Source organism: Alosa pseudoharengus, unplaced genomic scaffold, assembly GCF_046254945.1.
Source record: "Alosa pseudoharengus isolate Yale_2024_CS ecotype anadromous, Long Island Sound unplaced genomic scaffold, YU_APseudo_1.1 YU_APseudo_1.1_scf_8, whole genome shotgun sequence".
Taxonomy (NCBI): Eukaryota; Metazoa; Chordata; class Actinopteri; order Clupeiformes; family Clupeidae; genus Alosa; species Alosa pseudoharengus.
This window is the reverse complement of record NW_027468870.1, coordinates 38,858,529-38,881,203: the sequence shown is the minus strand read 5'-3', so window position 1 is coordinate 38,881,203 and position 22,675 is coordinate 38,858,529. Positions and strand designations below refer to the sequence as shown.

Below are 22,675 nucleotides of genomic sequence, written 5' to 3'. Positions count from 1 at the left end.
AAGAGGCTGAGTTGCAGTGGCATGTGAAGTGCTGCTCCCCCGAGAGGCTGCTTGTGTTTACAGTAGAGTTGGCGTTTGAGCTGCACTTCGCGTCGCCATGCCAATGTCTCCCCGGAGGCGTCCATATCACGCCACACTTGGCTTCAGGCGTGTTGTCAGGAGAGCTGCCGCTGCCTGCCCCGCACAGGAAGTGATGGAGGGCAGCCGTGGCTGATGAGAGAGGTCCCAGAAGCCCAGGGCCTGGGGAAAGGTCAGGCGTGAGGGGTCTTGGCACGGACAAAAAGACTCAAAGCATGAATTCAGTAGAGCTTGGCATCAGCTGGTTCAAAGCAGAGGGTTTTCCCTTGATGCTGGAAGGGCACTGTGAAGAGAGTGCCTCGTTCCTGCAATGTCATGTTAATGATGAAATTGTTTGTGTTGAACATCATTTAAATATCACTGGGATCACATTTAACCCCGCATAGCAGTGTGTTTAACACAGAGTATTGTCCAATGATTTTGGTTGTAAATGTCATTTGTAATTGTGAAGATATATTGCATTCCATAGATGTATATTTCCATTGGTTGCATATATTTATTACCATGGCTTCTACGCTTGTGTGAAGCTCTGTCATTAATCTAACTCAATGCTCAAGCCACTGTGCACATGATGGCTCATAAAGCATCACTGTCACACCACCTCTCCCATTACTGCAGTAGTGCTCCACAGCCCTAGCCTAGCAGTAGCACTGGCTTTTGTGTTTGAGCTACCGGTACTGACAATAGTCTACTATTACCACTGCTGGAGGCTCTCTCCCAGGCTGTTGTGCCATTACTGCATTGTTTTGAAGATAATACAATTTACCTTTTTGGGAGGCCTCCCAGATGTCTTTTGTAACTACTCAAGTTGTGCTGATATTGTACGGCAAGGGAGTTTTTATTGCACCTGAGAGTTTGAAATGGATCGCTTTATTTCTGGGAGGCTATTTAGCATAGAAACAGTGTGTGACTCATTTCAGCCTGTGCTGTGCCTACTCCAAAAGGGCTTTATAAACATGCTGAGACCCCACATGCCCTCGCACACTCTGAGAAAGTGAAATAAGGGATTCCAACAGTACCAGACTGTTAAGCCCAAACAGCAACGAAACACATACAGAATGCCAGGACCTTTTCACTGAAATGCCTCATATCTCGTGTGTGTGTGTGTGTTTGAGAGAGGGAATGTGAGTATGTGGTGTATATTTTTGTAGCCTGTGTGAGAGAGAGATTAGGGGGGCGAGAGAGAATGAGTGGGGGGTCTCTTTGTGCAGTGTATGCATTGTATGTATGTCTGTAATTTTGAAAAAAAAGGGAATATGAGTGTGTGTCTGTGTATGTGTGTGTGTGTACTGTATGTGTTTGTGTTTGCACTGTATGTGTGTGTGTGTATGTGTATGTGTATGTGTATGTGTATGTGTATGTGTGTATGTGTATGTGTATGTGTATGTGTATGTGTATGTGTGTGTGTGTATGTGTATGTGTATGTGTGTGTGTGTGTATGTGTGTGTGCCCATCAGAGACAGACAGGGGTGAGTGGGGTGAAGGTGATTTAGTGGAGATGTGGGAGGTAATGGCTTTTATTGACAGCATTTATCATCACATCCTCCTACAGAATACATATAGCAGAACCAAACAGTAGGTACCTTCCAGCCAAGCCAAGTCAAAACTGAATGGGTAAGCAGAAGTCATGTCAGCACAGATTCTCCAAAACCGAAAGTGCTCGGAGCAGTCAGCTGCTTCTCTCTGTCTAACTTCACCTTAGAGATGAGGCCCTGGACACAAACACATAAGAGGGGCTGAAAAATGGCAAATCCCAAATTTGTGCTACTTTTCTTCGTTGTGGAAGGTAAGAGCTTAAGGCTGTCCATGTTCGGCTAATGATGTCTGATGCCTGAAACCTTAACATATTGAAATCACAGACGTGCAAAAAGGAAATAGGCTACACAATGTTGTATCGCTAAATATTTGATGCATATACAAAATATTACAGCTGCTTTTCGACTTCAGTTGGCTTCACATGTCAGTACTAATGTATGTTCATGTGTTTGCACCTCTAGTCACTGCAGTAAGGGTCTACTCTCCTCTCGGACTGATGGCTAGGCTTCCCTGTAAGTATGAGTTTGAGATCCTGGAGGACCTCAAGCAGCTTTCCCTTCAGTGGAAGAGCCCCAGTAACGAGCTCCTCTGCCACTTCATCAAGCACAAGGCCTATCAGAAGTGCACCCCGGGTTACTCGCTGGAGTACAGCCCCAACAACGTCACTCTGACCATTAGGACGGTGAGGCGGACAGACTTCGGGACCCATGTGTGCTCTGTCAGCAAGAGCCACGAGTTCTCCGACTTCAGCATAGATCTCATCTTGAAGTCTGGTGAGTGTGGTCACTAAGCCACAACCAAACATTCTAGAGTGCTAGGCTGTCATCTGGGGCCACCAGTGCACACCACAGGCTTAAGTCATGTGAATGAAACATGTGAATCACATTGACCAAATATACTATGGACAAATATATAACAATATTGATAAATACTGTGTGTGTGTGTGTGTGTGTGTGTGTGTGTGTGTGTGTGTACAGTATGTATGAGCATGTGAGGCATCTTCAGTGCAAGTAACAAAGCTTATGTAGCATAATATATTTTTGTCTGTTTAGAATCATCTTCAAATTCTTCAGTGGGCAGTGGATGTGATTCAGGTAATGTGTAGGCTCTTCTGTTACAATGAATTTTGCTGCCAAGTCAAAGCAACCATTAGGCCTACAATATCCACTTATCTTTTTCATCTTCTTTTAAGCTAAGACTCCACCCGAGTCCATTAATTCCGTATAACAGGATACCTCGAAGGCCGTTATCCCGCTTATCACCCGGTTGCCGCTATAGACAATAGCCATGCCTTTATTATAGCACGCAAAGGAAACAAGCGGTTCCATTTAAAAAGAACCCGACTTGTTCAGTTTGTTGTACAACTTTCTTTGGCCCTAACAGCGATAGCATGGACAGTTAGCTTGTTTACATATGACCTCATTGTTGTCCTACTATGGGTGATAAAGTATATTTATCTACAGTATATATATATAAAGTATATGTATAATAATAATAATAATACTAATGATAATAATAATAATAATAATAATAATAATAATAATAATAATAAGCTTTCTTTGTATAGCACCTTTCATACACAGAATGCAGTTCAAAGTGCTTTACAGTTGGAGCATGTAACACAATAATAGAGAAGAAGCAGTCATTCCTCTTTGTTGCTGTGGCCGTTTATGATCCAATCAGCAACATGTCAAAAATATAGATAAGAACATGTAACACAATAATAGAGAAGAATACATATCAGAAATATATAGGCTTTACTAACAAATGCTTAGGTCCCGTTGATGCGGACACTAAGCAGTTAACCTTAGTATGATCTTTTGTGATTTGTTCTTTTGAGTATTTGTTGTGATTGTATGACTACATACAGACGTTAATTCGTACACAATTAGACAGTATGATATGATCACTTGATCACTTTGTAGCCCATACAAACCAACTCAGAAGAACCACTTAATTAATTAAATATGCTGAACAGATGTCTTTAGACCCATCTTATAAACACAAATAATCAAGATTCAATTTCAACGTGTGTAATACTTAAACTATAATGATGACAAAATGGCATAACTAAGTCCCTTTGTTCTCTCTCCTCCCCTTGCTGTAGGTCATGCACATCCTCTCTCCTCTCTCCTCTGTTTGATTGTGATCATCTGGCAGTGCAGATGTCACAGTCCATAAACACAGTGAGATCCCTAGTGCCTTTAATTATTGTTCATATTATTTCTGCTGTTTTATGTTCAGCAATACTTTTTTTATAAATTGCATGACAAGTAGGCCCCTTGGGTGAATGTTGTGTTTTCACTTCCAGAGGAATTTGTGTTTAAAATAAGTGTTTTGACTTCCAAAAGAATTTATGTTCAAATGAGATTGTTGGCTTCAGTTACTTGTGTACATGTATTAACTTTTCAATTTAGTGCACAAATAATTCTACAGAAAACATGCTTGTGTTCATTATACATTGTTCCAAAACGCTATATCTCCATAAAAACATTAAAAAGTCATGTTATTTCATTGTGCATTTGAGGTAATGTCAATCAAATTGTCAAAGTGTTTTTTTGATTGAGTAAAGATAAATCAAATAATAATAGTTAATTACAGTTCTACTGAAATTACTAGTAAAACAAAATGTAAACAAATGATTCATTATGATGGAGGATATAGCGTTTTGGATATAGCGTTTTGGAACCAAACTCTTCACATTATAATGATAATGTTATTATGTGAATGGGGTTGGTTGATGATGCTGATTTGGTGATAGTTGATATCTTCTGATTTAAATGTCACCAGTAGGCTTTATCAGGCCTTTCTTCAGAATACCACTAGGTGGCTGCAAACACATCTCTGCATATGCTGGGTTGGGTTTGTCCTGAAACAGACTGAAAGATGCACTGTGTCACTTACGCACCTCACATACATTATACTATTGTGTTATGCTTGAATGTATTTGTGAATGAAGGGTTTATTAAGACATCCAGTTCCACACACTGACTCCCTCAATCTGACACTCAGTCGGGCGTTTCATAGGAAAGCAATTTAGAATTTGCTATCGACGGACGACTTATTTGAGTATTCAAACCTTCTCAGTTGAAAGACCAACCCTTCTGGTGCTAACAGCACTTCTCCGGGACATTTGGAAGGAACGTTTCAATGTAACACCAGGTCCAGGTCAAGATCACAACTGCGAACAACAAGTTAAATTAATGATCAGATGTTGGCTGGGTACAGTATAGACAAAAGTATGGTGGGGCTTAAATGACATGGGCACCATATTTTCACATTGTTTGACCAGAGTTAACTGTAAATAGGCCTGATTAAATCAGTCGTGAATGTGTTATGCGATACTTGCCCTGTCAGATAAGGTGAAAAAAGAAAAACATTTGTGCATGACGGACCGAAATACAGTATAGTGACCCTCCACCTTGTATGAAAATTTGAAGAGACTGGACACACACACACACACACACACTCACACACACACAGATTGATGGATAAATGGACTGATCTGATTACAATAGGCTACCCTCTTCCCTGTTCTGAGGGCGAAAGTGTATGTTGTGATCATACCTGTGAGAAGATTTAAAGAAGGTTTAAACTATTCAGGTACCATCTCTGTGCTCATGTCATGTCTGACAAGTTGTTGGACTATATGGTTCATGTGAACACAAACATTATTGTTAAAGTAGTGGTGAAGTATTGCATGTTGATATGTTGGTGTAGTATGTAGGCCTAAACAGCAGTATTTTCATCAGATACCAATCAAAAACTTCATTATCAATTATAGCTTACTCTTTCCACTCTTTTTACAAAGACCAAAACTTGTTTTGCTAAAAATGTAGGCCTAGCAGGATGTGTATAGGCTACATTTACACCAGCAACCAAACTGAAGCATCTCTAAATCAAAATATCCTAGAATATATTATTGATTAAACCTCTTATTTGTCACCTGAATAGTGTTTGCAGCGTTTCAATCTTCGTGATACATTTTCGTGCAAATGTGGAATGGTGAAATTACTGCCTGTCGTTGTGATTGGTGCCTCAGATTGTCCTCACGGATGAGGGGAAAGAGCGAATGGGCGAGAGAGGAAGGGAGAGATAGAACTGTGAGCGAGAGAACAAGAGAGAGAGAATTACAGTAACGTTGGCAGACAGGCTTACATTCGGACCGCAGCTGTTAGGATCATCCCATTGCAATGGATTGTCGGAACGTAAGTAAATTTTTGGATATCTATCTGACTTTTTGGTGTTCAAATCTATGCGGAATTGAAGTTTGTGGCCATAGATCAACTTTTATGTGAGCGACTTCGCCACATCGTCAATTTAAACCAACAAGAGGACGGTTGAATCAAATAGCAATCAACCTTATCTTTGAGTTTGAAGTGATTTGACGTCTCCAAACTGTTACTGCGTTAAATTGTGCGTAACTTTCTTACGAATCACAAAACTATCATAACTGATGAAGACACTTAGTTGTTTTGAATTCATATGCGATTGTAACTCCGTTTACAGAGCGTATTTAGGCTGCTTCAAAACAAAAGCGCTCTGGGCTGAGCCAGTGAATAGACTGAGATGTGACACTTGTGGTTGCATGCAATCTACAAGTGAAAGTATTTTCCACATTCAAATGAATGCAAATGTATTACAACAATGCTTTCATTTCTAAGGAACAAGTTTGCAAAAGTATAAATTATCTGGAAAGTTGACTGTTTTAAGTTATTATTTAGACCCCATTTATAAGGGAATAATTAATCTGAGAAAGGAGTTTGGCATGTGTTGTTTGTCCTGAGTGAATGGTCATAACAAATGTTTAATCATTTTTGCATTGTTTTCATAACATTGTGTAATCTAGCAAAATAATGATTTAGATAAAGAGGTACACAGTGCATTTTATTTAAATCAAAATGAAGGAAAAAATGAATCTGAAGTCTAATAATACACTGGCTCATCTTGAACCCATAGCTGAAGACTGATTGCTATGGAATGTTATTATGGTCAAAGTAATTGGTAAAAATCTGTTATGTAACCACAACCTCCCAGTGGACTCCAATTGGCTGTCCGTCCGTGCTGTTCTCTGGAATCTTTCTATATTGTATGTGCAATGGCAACTAATAGGTGATGCTGAGTGTATACATCAGGAATGCATGCATAATTGTGATGTTTATGTTGTTGAAAGCTTTTTTGTTGTTAATTGTTACTGACCAGAATATCCCATTAAGATTGTCAAGGAACAGACCGATGCAAAGCCATTTACCAACAGAGAGCCAAAACAATCACACAGACATCACAGTTGATACAGCAACATGTCTAATTGCATGAATTCTATTCTCCTCCACTTGATTAAAACATATGACCTGTAATGATGTGAGTGCTATATCCTGGTGAAATGCCAAGAGGAGGGCCTATTTAAAATACCAGAAAATATGAATTTATTCGACATCAGCAAATCCTAGCGACTAAAAACATGTTGTCATTTCTCATATTCAATTGTTATAACAAGGAGCTACTGATTGCGGTGTACTGATTGCAATGTGCAGCTGTACGATAGTGTATGTCACGTCGGATGAAAGTGTCAGATATGTGAATACATGTAGAAATGGCCCTCTATAGTCCTCTAATGGCCCTATGTGGTCAGGAAGTGGGCACTGATGGGCCCCAAAGAGTCTGCATAGGATTATTTTAATATCCAATCATCAGTGGAAGAAGTGTGGTCTGCACACTGCAATTGCTCCAAAAATAAAAACTTTATTACTTTAAAAACATAGCAACGTTTCGATCACCCTGGATCTTCGTCAGGAATATCCAATCATCAATCATTTCACCACTAGAAAAATCACACTCGTAGCTGGTGAAAACCATAGACTGTAAAAACAAAAAACGTCTAAGTTATTAAGCATGTTGAATTATTTTCTTGTATAAGTCACCTGCATACTTGCCGTTCTCCAGTATCTACTTCAAGAAGTAGGCTAAGGAGATCTTGAGCATGTTCTTACGTAAATAGCTGGCATAAGCGCTAGTGCTTCACAGCTTCTAGCCCACAGTATGGCCCCAAAACTTGTTGAGAACAGGAGAGAGCAATTAACTCTGTATAATTTGAGGACATGACTTGCGACTCGTTTGACAGATGGTCATTTGCATGTTCCTGACAGTCAAAGGCCACAGATATAACCACTTTCTGGAGTGCATGGCCATGCCAGTAACCTGCGGGCCTTTCAGAGCAAGAAATAAAGTATTCGAATCTTCTAACCTGACAAGCAAATGCAGACTTAGAACCAGAATAATCATGATAATCATTTCCACACATCATGATGGTATTAGCTAACTACTAAGATGAGATAACTTGGATTACTCTGATCCTAACTGTTGTAGGAAAATCTACAACAAAGAGTTATATAATGCACTTAAGTTGTCATGTTTGTTGTGCAATAGTTTATTGTTTATCCCTGAGTTAGGCTATGGAAAGCCCTTAGGAACATGTTGTTTCCTTTTGGCTCAGCTGGTGCCTTTCACTGGCAGCCAGTGATGCACAGTCCTCCCTGCGCCTGCTCCCCGCTTAACGTCACTCCCCCGGCGGGGAAGGCAAATTAGATGAGCTCTCGGAAACTCGGGCCTCGGGAGGGAACTGTTGCCACCTTCCACCCAAAGGAAGAGGTAGAGCAGCAGCGTAAGTTCCGTACTCAGAGCACAAAGCAGGAACGATTTTTTGATCACTCTGCTGATAAAACACTATTGTTCACACACCACATCAGACAGATCCGACACAACATTACCATAGATCCCAAGTGAGGGCCACGGGAGGTTTTTTTTTAACTACATTTCCATGGCAACTGCAAATCACTGTGAGTCACCTTTGAAGTGATAAAATCCAACACTCAGTGTAGATTACTCATATGGCTACAGTGAATGTATTCACACAGGGAGCAGGACATTAGCCAGAGAGATGAGGCTGCTATATGGGCTTTGTTCAGGTTCATCATGTGCCATTTTCTCTCAACCATTAGCAAGGGTGCAGCCAGCCGCCAGACGAGGACATCATGGACATCCCACTGGATGACCCGGCCGCAAACAAGGCCGCAGCCAAGATCCAAGCAGGCTTCCGCGGTCACATGACCAGGAAGAAAATGAAGGATGAGAAACCCAGAGAAGAGGTGAGCAGAAGCTCATGACAAAACGTATTGTGTCTGTCTGTCTGTCTCAGTATGAGCAGAGGACAACAGTGGTGTCCAAGGCAGTAGATGTTGGAATGAACACACTTACTTCTGATCTTGGCCCTTATTGATACTGATAGTACTTAATACTCTGATAGAATACATAGTAGCCTAGTGTGCAGGTAATTAATTCAGCATGAGTAGGAGAAAGAATATTTTTCCCTCATCTTAAAGAAGACAGTATATATTCTGAATAGAATATAGAATTGTAACTAAATTTGAAACCCAAGATCCAAATCCAAAGGAATTGGAAAAGAAATGTTGCCCTCTCCTTTAGGAATCAGTGTTGTCTCCATCAACTTCAGAATGGTTAAAATGGTATCCTAGCGATGAAGCCTTAATTACTGGTTGCTAGGCAATAATACAGATGGTGCCCAGTGAATGTCAAGGGAGCACTCTCTCAACTGCATTGGTTATGCACGGCGCAGTAAATAGCAGTGTTCGCTTTATTCAGATAGCATAAAGTCAGAAGGAGACTTTGATGTTTATTTCTCTGCTTTGCTGTCTTGTACAGTACATTGTGGTCAGATATACTGTACATTAATTTGGCTCCTAATGTTAAAGCAGTCTACACCGCAGGAGGTGAGAAGCAAAGGGCTCATGCAGATGGGTTGGGGAGTCTCTTCCTATCGGTCAGTTTCCATCAGACTGGCTTTGAGTGCCGTCATCACATGTAGTCTTGCCACGAATGGCAATTGATGAGCTTAAAGCATTCAACAGGCTACTTCAATAAGATGCGAAACGAACCGGACAGGATGTAATCAAATCTCTCAGTTTACAAAACATGCCATCACAAAAGCAGAGATCTGTGGAATGTAACTATGAGTCACATTCAAATGGCTCTACCAGCTGCGTGGGTTTTGTTTCAACTTTGGGGTGGGGCAGTAAAGTGATTCTTTCAGTTGGAGTCGGTTCTTTGTGCATAGGCAAATTGCTGCTTGCAGACAATCAGCCAGCATAATCTTCTCCAAATTATCCATGATATGTTTATATGTTTAACTCTTCTTTCCTGAAATTTTGGATGGAATTGTAACTGAGATATCAGAAAACATGGACTGTTTAAGTTTGTCTTAATAAAGAAGAAAAGACAGTGAATAGATTTGTATTTTTTTTATTTAATATGCACCCAAAACTTAAAACTTCAATGTGCCCAAAGCACTGTATATCAAATTATATGTGTACAACCAACAATCTACTCAGACTCTTATATTATGCAGCACATGATCCAGTCACCCAGTCTTGACCTCTACATAAACTTCCTGTTCCAGAAACAACGGGATCACAAGTAAAAGACGAAGACAGGCCGGCTCCACGAAGACCACACAGTGATCAGACTGGGGGAACACAAACACATCACTGCAATAACCAGAGCTTCTCTCTCCAAGGCAAACCCTGCCCATGTAAAAGTGACCGTAGATCTAGGTTTGGAGCTTGTCCCCACAAAACCGAGAACTCCCCCTCTCCTTCTCGTCCCATAAAGTCAGGATGGCTGTTCAATGACACACAAGTGAACCTCACACACAGCATGACTATTTATCATACCAGTGAAAGCTCTAGTCAGTTTGGAAATGTACTGTTTTTAAGTGGAATGTTTCTTTTTGGCTGCAGGTTTGCAACATATAGCCTACTACTTTATTGCATAATATATTATAAGCAGAGTACAATCTGTGAAGATTGTGAGGTTGTTTTTATTCTAGCTCTTTACCTCTTTGCTATAGTTAGTCTCAACATACAAATGACAACATGCATTTTTATTATATGACAGTTCAATTCATGACAGTTCCTTTTCTAATGTGCTTTTCTTTTGCCTGTTAAATAAATCTGCAGTCAAGTGCTTGGATTTGGATGCTATTACCCTGGCCTCTGCTGTTTATTTGATTTACACAATCACTCTTAACAGTTTTTATTAACATTTTATCTTTGTTAATACCGGTAATTGTTTTACCAAAATAGGTCTCAAAGTGCCACAATGGTTTATAAAACTATTTTAGCCTATAACCAATTCAATTCTAATTGATATTTTAACTGACAACACTAAACTGGGAATATTTTCTGTTACAATCCTGTCACTTTCGTTACAGACTACTGTTAATAATATGGAAGATTTTCACATTACTGGTGTGTAATTTTTCTTCTCTGGGACACAGATGATTAATCTTTCAAACTGTGAGACTCACATTCCCAAATAGCACAGATGGTCATTAAAAATGAATCTAGTAAAATGTAGTAGCTGCGTGCAGTGGAGCAAGTTGAAATATTGTTATGCTGCATGGACATGTTTGTAACCATCATCTCAGATCATGTCTGATCGTGGCGGAACAAGGCAAGTCACTTAGCCATGGGTACACACGAAATACACACACAAGCACCCACCACATCATTCCAAAAGTGTTTTCCATTCTTGGGGTTAGTAGCCTAGTTACAGCCATAAGTTCTGGGTAGAATCAACAATAACAACAACAATTGTTCACAAGGAACAATTAAAGTTGTATCCCTCCATCTATTAGGCTCATTTAGGCCTTGTATAGACTCCACTCCGAAGGAACTCTCCTATCTACAGCTTTGCTCATGTATTAATTACAATGTTCAAATCACAATGGGCAGGGGAAAGTAGAGCATGTGGTAATTATCTCTCTCTAGATCTCCCTTGGTAGTGACTTATCACATCCACTTGATTCCCCCCCTCAGTCATATTTAACTTCAGCTGAAAAGGTTGGAAGCCAAGACACGCTATGTGGGGGAGATGCATGCATACTTAAGGCCCAGCAGGATGCAGTTAGTGCAGTGCATTGGGCAAAACAGGAAATGCGTGAGACATGAAGGCAACGTGGAATTTGTAATACAGGTGCCATTAAGGTAGTGTGATTCAGACACCTGAAACATAGCAAGCCAATGGTGAATTTTACATGTAGGCCTACATCAGTTCAGTCTGTCAAAATAATGCATTTGTAGTCAAGAACAAAGCAGTGAATGCTAAATAAACCAAAACTGCCTGTTTTCCCTATGAAAAAAATAAATAAAGAAAATAACTGCAACCCAATGGTAAACGTTATTCACAGAAAGCTTGAACAATGCCTAAAAATAGCCCTCAAATCCACGTGACGTGGTAAAGAACCGCGTCTGTTATTCACCCTCAAGTTGTGCTCACCCTTGCTGTGGAAACGGGGCCTCAAGTTGGAGCATCTGAGCCTACTTGCCACCTACGCCCGCACCCACTCACTCTGACACGTCCAGGGAATCAGCCGGGGGTGGGAGTTATGAAATATGAATTTCTCCGAGGTTTCCAATGGCAACAAATCATGGCTATCCCGCTTCGCGAGGTTTTAGCGCGAAGCTTTTATCTCTTTTATATCACAGATAAATGGCTCATGTTTACCACTAACACATGGTAGCATGAGGTTCAAAGATGCACGCCATCACACCCACACAACTGTCAAAAATGTGTGGATTATTGCATACTTGTCAACACTCCCGTTTTTCCCGGGTTTCTCCCGTATTTCAAGGTCATCTCCCAGCACCCTCCCGTTTTGTTATTTCTCCCGGAAAACTCCCGTAATTTGCATGGCCATCAAACTTCATTTTAAAATCATTGATCCATTCAGGTTGCCAGATTGTGTATGAAATACACCCTACACATACACGATCACTTAGTTTCAATTTCAACCGTTTTGTCATAGGCTAAAACCTGGCAACCCAAAACCCAAATAAGCAAGCGGGTGCCGACTGTGCAGCCTGAGTCTCGTCGTAAGCAAGCGGGCTAGTTGAATGGCCTACTCCAGAACTAGCTGTTGTGAAATTGTTGGGAATTTAATTGATTAACACATCACATAAACTGTTATTGAGTGTTGTTGATACACTGAACTTGTGCCCTCGGAACCAAATCTGACAGCAAGCAGCTTTGGAGTTTTGGAAGACTGCAGGCAGACAGCTGGCGGATACATAACTGGCATGCGTAATGTTGACAGGTATGGATTATTGGCGATTACACACCAACATTTGATAGAGGTTTGATTACGCAGCAAGGTTTGTAAAGTCAAAATGTCACACATACCTTTATAACTTGCTATTATTAACTTTGCAGTTATCCAGTTAGGCTACTGGAGAAATACTTCTGACAGATATCAGCCTCATACACAATTCTGTCAGTGCCTCCCTGCAGCTGATGAGGCTGTGCGCACCATAATGCCCTACAAGCACTTTCAACAATTACCAGAAGAGGGTGTTGTATGATCACAAAGATAAGGCCTCCAGAGCCTTTGAAAAGAATTAGAAAAAGGATTATATAACCAAATGATTTCTAATGATTCAAAGCTGGATCATGTGTCATATCACCTCAAATTTCAAAAGAATGAAAAGCACATGGCCTGCTACTGATGATAGGCTACACAAATGGCATAGCCTATCATAGGTTAGGCCTACTCTGTGATATAAATATCTCAAAATATCCTAAACATCGACATTTAACTGTTTTCTCAGAAATTTACATTTGACTTCATCAACAGTTTTTACAGAGTTTAAGTTCATTTAGTGACTATACCAAAAGCCACCCACCAATATAACTAAAACTGCCTGTTGGAGAAGGCTTGTTCCCTAGACTTGTAAGTGAGGTTATCACCAAGCAGACACTGATTAGCACATAGGCTGAGTGCTACTTCACTGCTATGAGACTTCACATGCCATCATCTGCTAATTCAGACCATTGGCACAAACGCATAGCTTGATGGGCTCCAAGCACAGTGCTAAGAGACACTTGTCTATTGTTGTGATGTTCTTGAAATTCATTATGCTTCAGGCCCTTCTGGGGTGTGGGAAAAGAGTAGGTCCCTGAGAGAGACTAACAGTCATCATGGCAGGTGTGTTTTGCATACTCACTGGTTCTATTGTCCCCTACTCTATGAAAGGATATTTTTCTTGTTCAGTGCAATTCAACGCACTGCACAATGGCTTGCTTTTATTTTATTATCAGCTAAAGATAAATCAGTCTTCATGCTTCATGGTCTTGTGAAGTTTTCTTTTGTGTTGAAGTTTTCTTCTGTCTTGTCCCACCATTAACCAACCCCCACACCACACAAATGCACGCCCGCTCACACACACAGACACACACACACACACACACACCCCTCTGTCTCGGTGCATTGATTTGTTTGTGTCCAGCCTTGGCACAGCCCTGCCTTGAGGGAATAGCAGTGCGCTCATTCAGGGGACGTGCTTGGAGTGGTCAAATCATGCTAATCGTTTTGGAGAAAGACCGAGCCTTACACCCAAGATGAAGACAGAGAGAGAGGCATTCTCCAAAGCATTAGCTGCCCCTTCGCTTTTGCTCATCTGCTGTGTGCTTGTCACTTTCCAAGCAGGTAAGAAAATCCTCGCCAACTTTCTGCAGTTGAGGACCTCCGCGCTGTGCTGGATGAATCCTCAGCGCCAGTCTAGTGGGAGTGGCAGGGACTTTATTGAGATGTTTATGTGTTTGTTTTAGTATGTTTTGTAAAGCAAGATGTTCTGTTTACTTGCTTTTGTTGCATTGGTAAAGGTTTTCAGTTACTTAATGGTTTTTTTTTTTATCATTTCTCTGTCTTCTCTTCTATACAAATACTCTTTGAATAACTATGTATATTCAAAATCCAAAACAAATGGCAAATATTGAGACATTGATATATTCAGAACAGAATTATATTCCAACTGACTTTACAATCATGTCTGTTCATTCCTGTGGCCACATCTTCCTCTGTAATTCACTTTAAAAACTATTTGTATGGTTCTACATATTTCACACAATGTGACCCAGAGGGAATTCATTATTTATACATTTTAATACAGATTCAAATATAGAATTTGAAAGTGCTGGAACTAGAACTTTTAACGTAAATGTATAATTCAACATAATGATTAATATATGTTGACTTATGCTCATGGTTATGAGCATTTCTTGTTGTGGCTAAAGATAATAATAAATTGACAAGTCTCATTTTTGGTAATATGTTAGATAACAAAGTTTCAAAAACTCGAAGGGACTTCTATTGTTAATTGAGAAGTTCCGCACAGTACAACGGAGTTACTTGTGGGACAGAGGGCAGCCTGGAATTGATACAATGGATGGAGCAGTGAGATGATGAGGATCAGAGTTGTTAAAAGAGGAAAGTCCAAACAGTTGTCATTGTCCGTCTGTATGTCACGAGCAGAAGAAAAGAGTTGTGGTTACGTGGACAATGTTTGCCACTGCACCATGGCAGATTTGGAGGGTCTTGTGTTAGATTATGTACCGTGACAGATCCCGCGTGTGTTGCGTTGTATCGCTTGGCTGTGCTGTCATCGCTGGAATCACTCGGGCCTCTGTGTGCCCCTGTCCATCCAATCACATTGATTGTGTGCCTCTGAGGGGACTTTTCATGGGCTGCCAGGGAGGAAATTGGTCAGAACAATCCCAGCCTTTGTCTTCACATCCTGACCAGCCCAGGGGACGGAGAATGGTTGCTAGGGCAATGAAGAGCCTCCATGCAGGCCAGCCTGGATGCCCATCGCCTGGGCATCCGTGGGAGGGGGCACATATGACAGCATGGCCACTGGCCACTGGCCCCATTCCTCTGGAAATGTGGCTGTCAAGTTTGTCCTTTGAGAAATGCACGCAGGAGCTTCCTTGATCAGCTCTCCTACCATACAGTACACACTGTGTGCACAAACTCAGAGAGAATTACAATGTTGTGTTATATTAACATACTGTTTATACGGGATTAAATGATGCATTGCCTCACATAAAGGCTACACATTGTGTACATTCATAAAATGCATAAACCCTTCAGAATATAGTGAATTGGGAAAATGTATTTAGTACATTTATACATAATACTTTCTGATAAAAGGAATTTTCCAATGCAAATACAATTAATATTTATTGCTCTCACTCCCAAGTCATAATTTCTTTAATATTCAAGGGCTCAGCTCAGTTTAGCTTTTCTTAACCACCTCAACCACTCCTGAGGAAGTATCCTGATGCTCGTTACTTTAGAGGAGATCAGTTGATGGAGTCCCCTGGCACACTGTTTGAATTAATAACGTGTTTACTGGCAGGAGGCTACCACTGAAATGTTTCTCCGACAGGGTTGTATGACAGTGCGTTTATTTTTTAAATATGACAGACATTTTATCAAAAATAATTACTGCATACTGACATTATAGTTTATGACCTACATCACAGCCAATCAGGCAAATACACCAGGCATCAACAGTCAACGGCTGTTTTGAAACCCCTCAGCTTGTATTGTGGAATAAGGCTCAACAATAATTTGCTGGGGGCACTCTTGTTTTGGTGTGATAAAATGTAGGTAAAAGGGGTGAAGCCAAGGCCGTAGCCATGATATCAACATTGGGGGGGACCAAATCTGTGGTGCGCTCTGAATTTCAATAACAGAATTTCAATAGGCCTACATTTCCTGCCATGCAAAAATATTATTAAAATCACAAACAAGTCATTAGTTAAGTCAGTTAGGATATAGGCCTACCAAACGTTTGACGGACATAGGCACGGATGGATTATGAACCCCTGGGCATAGATGCAAAAAACCCTCCCCAGTTAAGATAGGGGGGCCCGAGGGCATACTCCCCCGTAAGATTAAAAAAAAAAAAATGACCCTTTATATTATGATGAGTTGTGAGTTTTGTGGAAATAGAAGAGAAGGGCGGAGAAGCAACTTCACACAGTCTTAGGCTTCAGGGCCCCCTGAGCTCTTGGGCCCAGTATTATTCATTCAATAATCCATCCCTGGACATAGACCTGTGGTATGACTCCATTTGTCTCCTAAATATATATTTTAAAAGAAAATACAAACTAGAGTATCTTTGATAACCTCTATTACACTGAATCATAGACTGTATATATAGAACTATATATACAGTCTATGCACTGAATGCTTACTCATAGGTTTGGACCTATATCCCAATCATATTTTGTATTTTGATTTTATTATTCTGGTGGCTAATCGTACAATTTTAAGGTAGTTTGAAAGGGATGGGATTCAAGATAGGCTACTAAGACAGGTCCCTCTTCTGTCTGACTCACCTCAAGTTACCCTATGCATTATAGGCTGGTTTCTGACAGAAATTACGTTTTGTGTTAACATGTAGAAACACAACCTTTATTTGGTGAATGGAGGTGGAAATTCCTTTCTTTGGTTATTGTCCGCGATTCACATTAACTGTAGGCTATCACCGCCATTGTAAAAGTTTTTTCAACTTTTGTGCCGTCGCCACATTTGAGTGCTATGTTTTGCCTGCATGGATGAGCGATTGAGTGTGCATCTAAATGTAACATGCAAGATGCAACAACCATTTCTAAGAGGCTTATAAACCGGTTCATTTCTGACATTACTACTAGCATATGAATGCATTATTTATGTTGTAAGACATGTGAAAGAAATGAATGACAGGCACGCACAAATTCAAATAAAAGGACACTACGTTTCACTTTTGCTATTATGCGAGAAAATAGGCTACAATATGGAAAACGCTTCAAAGTTCCCTTTGAGTCTGATCAGCTTCAAAAATGAATGGGGTTTCCTTAGACAGTGCTACACCTTTCCAACAAGTTTTGTGAGAATTGTACCGGTATATTTTGCGATATTGTTGACAGCCCGCACTGCAGTAGGGTGCAGGAAGCTTTTGATAGCACACGCCTCTAACGAAAAACGCAAAACCACCAGGACAAACCACTCACAGTGTAGGCTACTCTCTCTGAAACCATCAATAGCTCACTAATTTGTGCGTTATTTACGTTTGATTGCATTTCAGATGGTGGGACTTGTTGGTTTCCTGTAGTAGCCTATAGCGTTTTTTTCTTTATTTATTTTTCTATGTCCGAATATTGGGGGGGGGACGACATTTTGGTCACATCTGAATATTGGGGGGGGGGGGGACACGTCCCCCCCCCAATGTCTATGGTGACTACGGCCCTGGGTGAAGCCAAGCATTTTGGGCCCAATGAAATTATAAGATTATAATCCCTGCAATAGAACGAATGTAGTCATTATGCCTCCTGTCATTGCATGGCCCTGGGAATCATCCAAACGTTCCCCATCTTTGCAGTGCCCCTGTTTGTTGTGCTATGTGTGTACCATGTGCACTGTTTCATGTGGAACAGCCTTGTCTACAGTCTCCTTCTGCCGTCTGCGTCTGCACAGGGGGAGTTGGGGCGGTAAACATCACCACCCTGGGCGCCCTCATCCGGGGCACGACGGGAGGAGAGGCCCTGCTGTCGGTCCGCTACGCCAGCGCCAGCCAGGACCCTCCCGTCATCAAGTGGCAGCTGAAGAAGGACAAGCCCATCACGGTGGTGCAGTCCATCGGCACGGAGATCATCGGCAACCTGCGGCCCGAGTACCGCGACCGCATCCTGGTGTTCGAGAATGGCACGCTCCTCCTGCATAACCTTAGGCTGTCCGACGAGGGAACCTACGAGGTCGAGATCTCCATCACGGACGACACTTTCACCGGAGAGGGGAGCATCGACCTCACGGTGGACGGTGAGATGAGAGATGTGGTGGGTGGGGTAGTGATGTAATGTGTGTGACAAATGTGTGTGACAAAAAAGTTCTTCGAGGAACACACCAAAATGAAGAAGGAATATGCATAAAATTGGCAGGTTGGGAAATGGTTCATAGAATTGTTTTACAACTGAGATGTGATCCTACAAGTCAAATGAAGTCACTTGATTTGGTCTTAAACTTTCTGTATTGAATTTTAGATTAAATGCATACATATGCATATCCTCAAAGGCGCTTGACATCAGTAAGGCTGTTTGAGGACAGGGCTATTGGATGTGAAGTGAGCTGAAACTGCACTGTCTGTTTGTTTGATGGCAGAGCCGATCTCCAGGCCCTATGTACACGTGGAATCCTCCACTGTTCTGGAGTTGACAGAACAATTCACGCTCAACTGCAGCCATGATACAGGCACCAAAACTATTTACAGCTGGTTCAAAGGGGACAAACCACTTACCAATGAGACACGCCTTGTGCTGTCACCTGACCAGAAGATCCTGACCATCACCCGGGTGCTGATGGCGGATGATGACATCTACAGTTGCCATGTTGAGAATCCTCTTGGCAGCATGAAAAGCATGCCAATCAAACTCACAGTCTATAGTAGGTGCACAAGAAAATGATACACAAGAAAAGCACTGTTGCTATGCATTTGTTTTGTTAAATGCTGTCCTTACTGGGGACAGCCGTGGCCTACTGGTTAGGGCTTCGGGCTTGTAACCAAATGATTGCCGGTTCGATCCCCGACCAGTAGGAAAAATGTGGGTGGGAAAGTGGTTGAGCACTGCTCTCCTATGCCCACATCCACAGCTGAAGTGCCCTTGAGCAAGGCACCTAACCCCTCACTGCTCCCCGAGCGATGCTGTAGCTGGCAGCTCACTGCTCCGGGTTAGTGTGTGCTTTCACCTCACTGTGTGTTCTGTGTGCTGAGTGTGTTTCACTAATTCACGGATTGGGATAAATGCAGAGACCAAATTTCCCTCACGGGATCAAAAGAGTATATATACTTACTTTTAAAATATGGATACACATATTTTTGTGCTGTAGTTTGGTATGAAACATAGTAGTCTGAGGTAGTTAAACATCATATAATTAAACCAATTATGAGCACTGAAGCTTTTCTAAGATCAAAATCAGTGATCATTCTCTTTGTTCCAGAAAGGAGTTCCCTCTACATAATTCTGTCCACAGGGGGGATTTTTCTCCTCATAACCCTTGTGACTGTGTGTGCCTGCTGGAAGCCTACCAAGTAGGTTTTATTTCAGTGTCATCTCATACCTTACATATTATCATCGTTTTAATCTTCTATCAATGTTCTTGAGCTATGGTGAATTTTATTGCATGATCAATTTTTCTTTTGATTCTTTCCATCATTTCAGATCTGAACGAAAAAGAAAAAAAATGAAGAAAAGGGCACAGGACCATGAGAACCATCTTATTGATCATGATGAAGACAAGACTGAAAGTAGGTGAATCTCATTTAAAATCAACATGTGAACCCCCCTTTATTAAGCCTTGCACCCAGGGCTGTGGCAGAAGGTGTGGTCTGGGCATGATACAAAAATCGCTATCTTACACCTATCTTACACCCTCTAAAAATCATTACGAAAAACCTGGTCTATATAGCAAAACAAAGCACAGCTGAAGATGCACTGTCACAAGATGTAAGCAGCCGTTAGCAAGCAGTCCCAAACAACTTCTCTGCAGGATAAATAGCCTTAAGATTTTTATTCAGTCATTCGAACATTACTGGGGTAAGTGTTGCTTTTTTCAGGCTATGTTTTCGATGGTAACCCCTTGTCAATAGTGAAAGTAATTAACTGTCGTTGACTATGAGACCATGGTGAAGTTTCACTTTGCCAAGGAGTTCAAATAATAGATGAGTGCAGATGCACGTAGGCTATACTCTGCTAGGTTTTAGTAATACCTGTAGAATAATGTAGTAATGTAGTAATGAAGTTGTGCTGCTTGCTGTTAAATGGAGTGACAGATGTCATTCTCATTGGTTTAAAGGATGTTACGCCCAAAACACACCCATGACTGATTAAGAAACATAAGAACAAACTTTTTCTGCCAAGCACCCGACGTTTGATAACAAAACCACCCCGAATGTGGACTGGACACACCCCTAAATGTATTTAAGCTTTTCGCTACTGACCATGCATTTTAGATCGCCAAAATAGAGCCCAAACTCTCTGACCTTTGTATCTCTTACCTGCAGATGAGATCATTCCGAAAAAAATAACCAATCATGAGCGCAGAAACCCAGTGGCACTCTACATCCTGAAAGAGAAGGTAACTGATGTCTCATACTTCTGCAATGCCTATGGAATGGGTATGTATAGGAGGGCTTGAGAACAAATACAAGTGACAACATGTTTACAGACACATCAATTGCATAATGGATTTTATAGCGGAATGCTGGCAAGATGCATGCCAGAATGGAAAGGAATAAGAAATCTACATCTTGACCTGAACTTGAAGAGCACTGGACACCGACAGATATAATTTAATAACAAAAATGTAAAAAAGTATGTGAAGACGTTGCACGTAACATGTAAAATCTCACTCACAGTCACAACACATTCATCTGTGTGACGCATTACAAGGAAAACATTTAGGAGAAAGTGAAAGTTTAAGCTTGTGTTTATATTTCAGAAGTGTCTCAGCTCACGTCTGACTTAGAAATTCTCTGTCAAGAAATGGTGACTGCGAACCTCAGGCTTGCTACATGGAGGGTTCTACTAGGAATACTGTTTTAAAATGATAACAACAAAGAACAACAAAGAGAGACGTGCACCTCTAAACCTACTCTCATGTCTCTCCAGGATTCCGTTACCGGTGATCCAGGGTCTACATGCACAGCCTGTACCTCCAATGGAAGCCCCTCCAGCTACAACGGCTCGGGGCCTCCCATCTCCCGTTCTCCAGAGCGCCCAGCCCGCTCCTCTCGCAGTTACCCCCGCACCCCGACTAACTCGCCCCCCGCGCATCACCGCAAGAGGCAGGGCCAGAGCCCCCCTGCAGCCGCCCCCTCCCCTGCACGGAGCCGCAGCTCCAGTCGCTCCCAGAGGAGGCCTCTTGCCTCCCACCAGCCCGAGGATAACGCCGAACCTGCATCAGAGCCCAACACCTCCACAACCACCTGAATGGCCACAGTCTGGTCCACGTCATGCTGCTGGGGAACTACTTCAACATATCTCAACAGGAAGCTGTACAAAGTGTTATTTATGTATATACTGTAGGTGTTTTGCTGTGAGCGCAGTTTGATTTCACTTCTGCCAACATCAAATTGAAATACTGCATTGTGGAAAGAAAGACTATGATGAAGGGGTTAAAGACTTTACATGACAAAATTCTACATATAAATGTTATTATGAAAGAATTCATATGCAACAACTTGAGCTCATGTGATGGCATTTACAGTAATGTTTCTATGAGCACAACCAGACATGCACATGTTTAGGCTACTGTCAAAATATTTGAGGCTGTTGGTGTTAAAATGTTAATCTGGAAACATTAAGCAATCTGAAGGGATTCTGACTGTGATTCTAAAGGAGGTAATCATATGAATTAAAGAAGGTCTGTTATTTCATTATTAAGCTGAAGCAACATTGTTAAAAAAGATGCCCAATGTATCAGCACCTTTAGACAGCACCAAATACAATTTATAAGAACAAAAGACCAGATGAAGAATACATGATAGCAGTTCTGTTATTTCTGCGCCAGGTCCCTTCCAGAGGCTTGTCCACATTGTGTGTGAAAATGTCATGTTCAGCCATGTAGGCTACAGAGTGGAGATACACAGATTACAGTATTTTCCTCTCTGTAAGCACATGTATTTAAAGCATATGTAAAATATGATTATATATATATGATTATATATGTACATACTCATATTGTCTTGGATTTCTTTATATTTTATTATATTAATACTGGTTTGTTCTATTATTTTACACAAATAATAGCCACTTTCTTCGTGTTTGCGAAGATTGTGTCTCTTTCCATTAGTTACAGTGCATACTGTTCTTCTCACACAGAGAGAATGTGTTTGCTGATTCACACAAAAGAGTGAGTAGGTTCTTTGTTCTGGCTGGACACAGATTTTGAGTGCAGGCATTGTCAAGAAAGCCTGCAATTCTTCTCGAAATTCATGCATATACATTAATGTACAAGACAGAGCCGGAGACACTAAGGAATAGTACTGGACTTGCACACAGGAACAACATGTCTGAACAACAATCTGTGGGCTGGCCACATGTACACTGTGTACCAAATCGTAGAAGAAATCCTCACAGACACCATTTGCACATTGTGTATTTGCAC

General features: G+C 41.2%; 2 protein-coding genes across 3 annotated transcripts; both read left to right on the top strand.

Moving 5' to 3' along the window:
* Positions 1-1,752: 1,752 nt before the first annotated feature.
* nrgna (neurogranin (protein kinase C substrate, RC3) a) lies at positions 1,753-10,670 on the top strand. Of its 2 annotated transcripts, XM_076274612.1 has the most exons (6): positions 1,753-1,864; positions 2,076-2,387; positions 2,667-2,708; positions 3,722-5,822; positions 8,613-8,759; positions 10,088-10,670. In XM_076274612.1, the coding sequence occupies exons 4-6, from the start codon at positions 5,808-5,810 to the stop codon at positions 10,106-10,108; spliced, it is 183 nt and encodes a 60-aa protein (XP_076130727.1). In that variant the 5' UTR covers positions 1,753-1,864; positions 2,076-2,387; positions 2,667-2,708; positions 3,722-5,807; the 3' UTR covers positions 10,109-10,670. The 2 variants fall into 2 exon arrangements, with proteins under 2 accessions (XP_076130727.1, XP_076130726.1); XM_076274611.1 differs by lacking the exons at positions 8,613-8,759; positions 10,088-10,670 and having other exon boundaries at positions 3,722-5,565.
* A 3,415-nt stretch (positions 10,671-14,085) lies between these two features.
* hepacamb (hepatic and glial cell adhesion molecule b) lies at positions 14,086-21,498 on the top strand. The gene is made up of 7 exons (XM_076275000.1): positions 14,086-14,173; positions 17,990-18,331; positions 18,671-18,952; positions 19,508-19,598; positions 19,729-19,814; positions 20,571-20,644; positions 21,178-21,498. The coding sequence occupies exons 1-7, from the start codon at positions 14,086-14,088 to the stop codon at positions 21,496-21,498; spliced, it is 1,284 nt and encodes a 427-aa protein (XP_076131115.1).
* Positions 21,499-22,675: the final 1,177 nt, after the last annotated feature.

Bases quoted from the DNA above. Each gene is read 5' to 3' on its own strand.
- nrgna (XM_076274611.1), top strand. From the start codon at position 1,822: ATGGCAAATCCCAAATTTGTGCTACTTTTCTTCGTTGTGGAAG. The intron at 1,865-2,075 runs GTAAGAGCTTAA...TTGCACCTCTAG, and splicing joins ACTTTTCTTCGTTGTGGAAG to TCACTGCAGTAAGGGTCTAC. The intron at 2,388-2,666 runs GTGAGTGTGGTC...TTGTCTGTTTAG, and splicing joins AGATCTCATCTTGAAGTCTG to AATCATCTTCAAATTCTTCA.
- hepacamb (XM_076275000.1), top strand. From the start codon at position 14,086: ATGAAGACAGAGAGAGAGGCATTCTCCAAAGCATTAGCTGCCCCTTCG. The intron at 18,332-18,670 runs GTGAGATGAGAG...GTTTGATGGCAG, and splicing joins CATCGACCTCACGGTGGACG to AGCCGATCTCCAGGCCCTAT. The intron at 18,953-19,507 runs GTAGGTGCACAA...TCTTTGTTCCAG, and splicing joins AATCAAACTCACAGTCTATA to AAAGGAGTTCCCTCTACATA.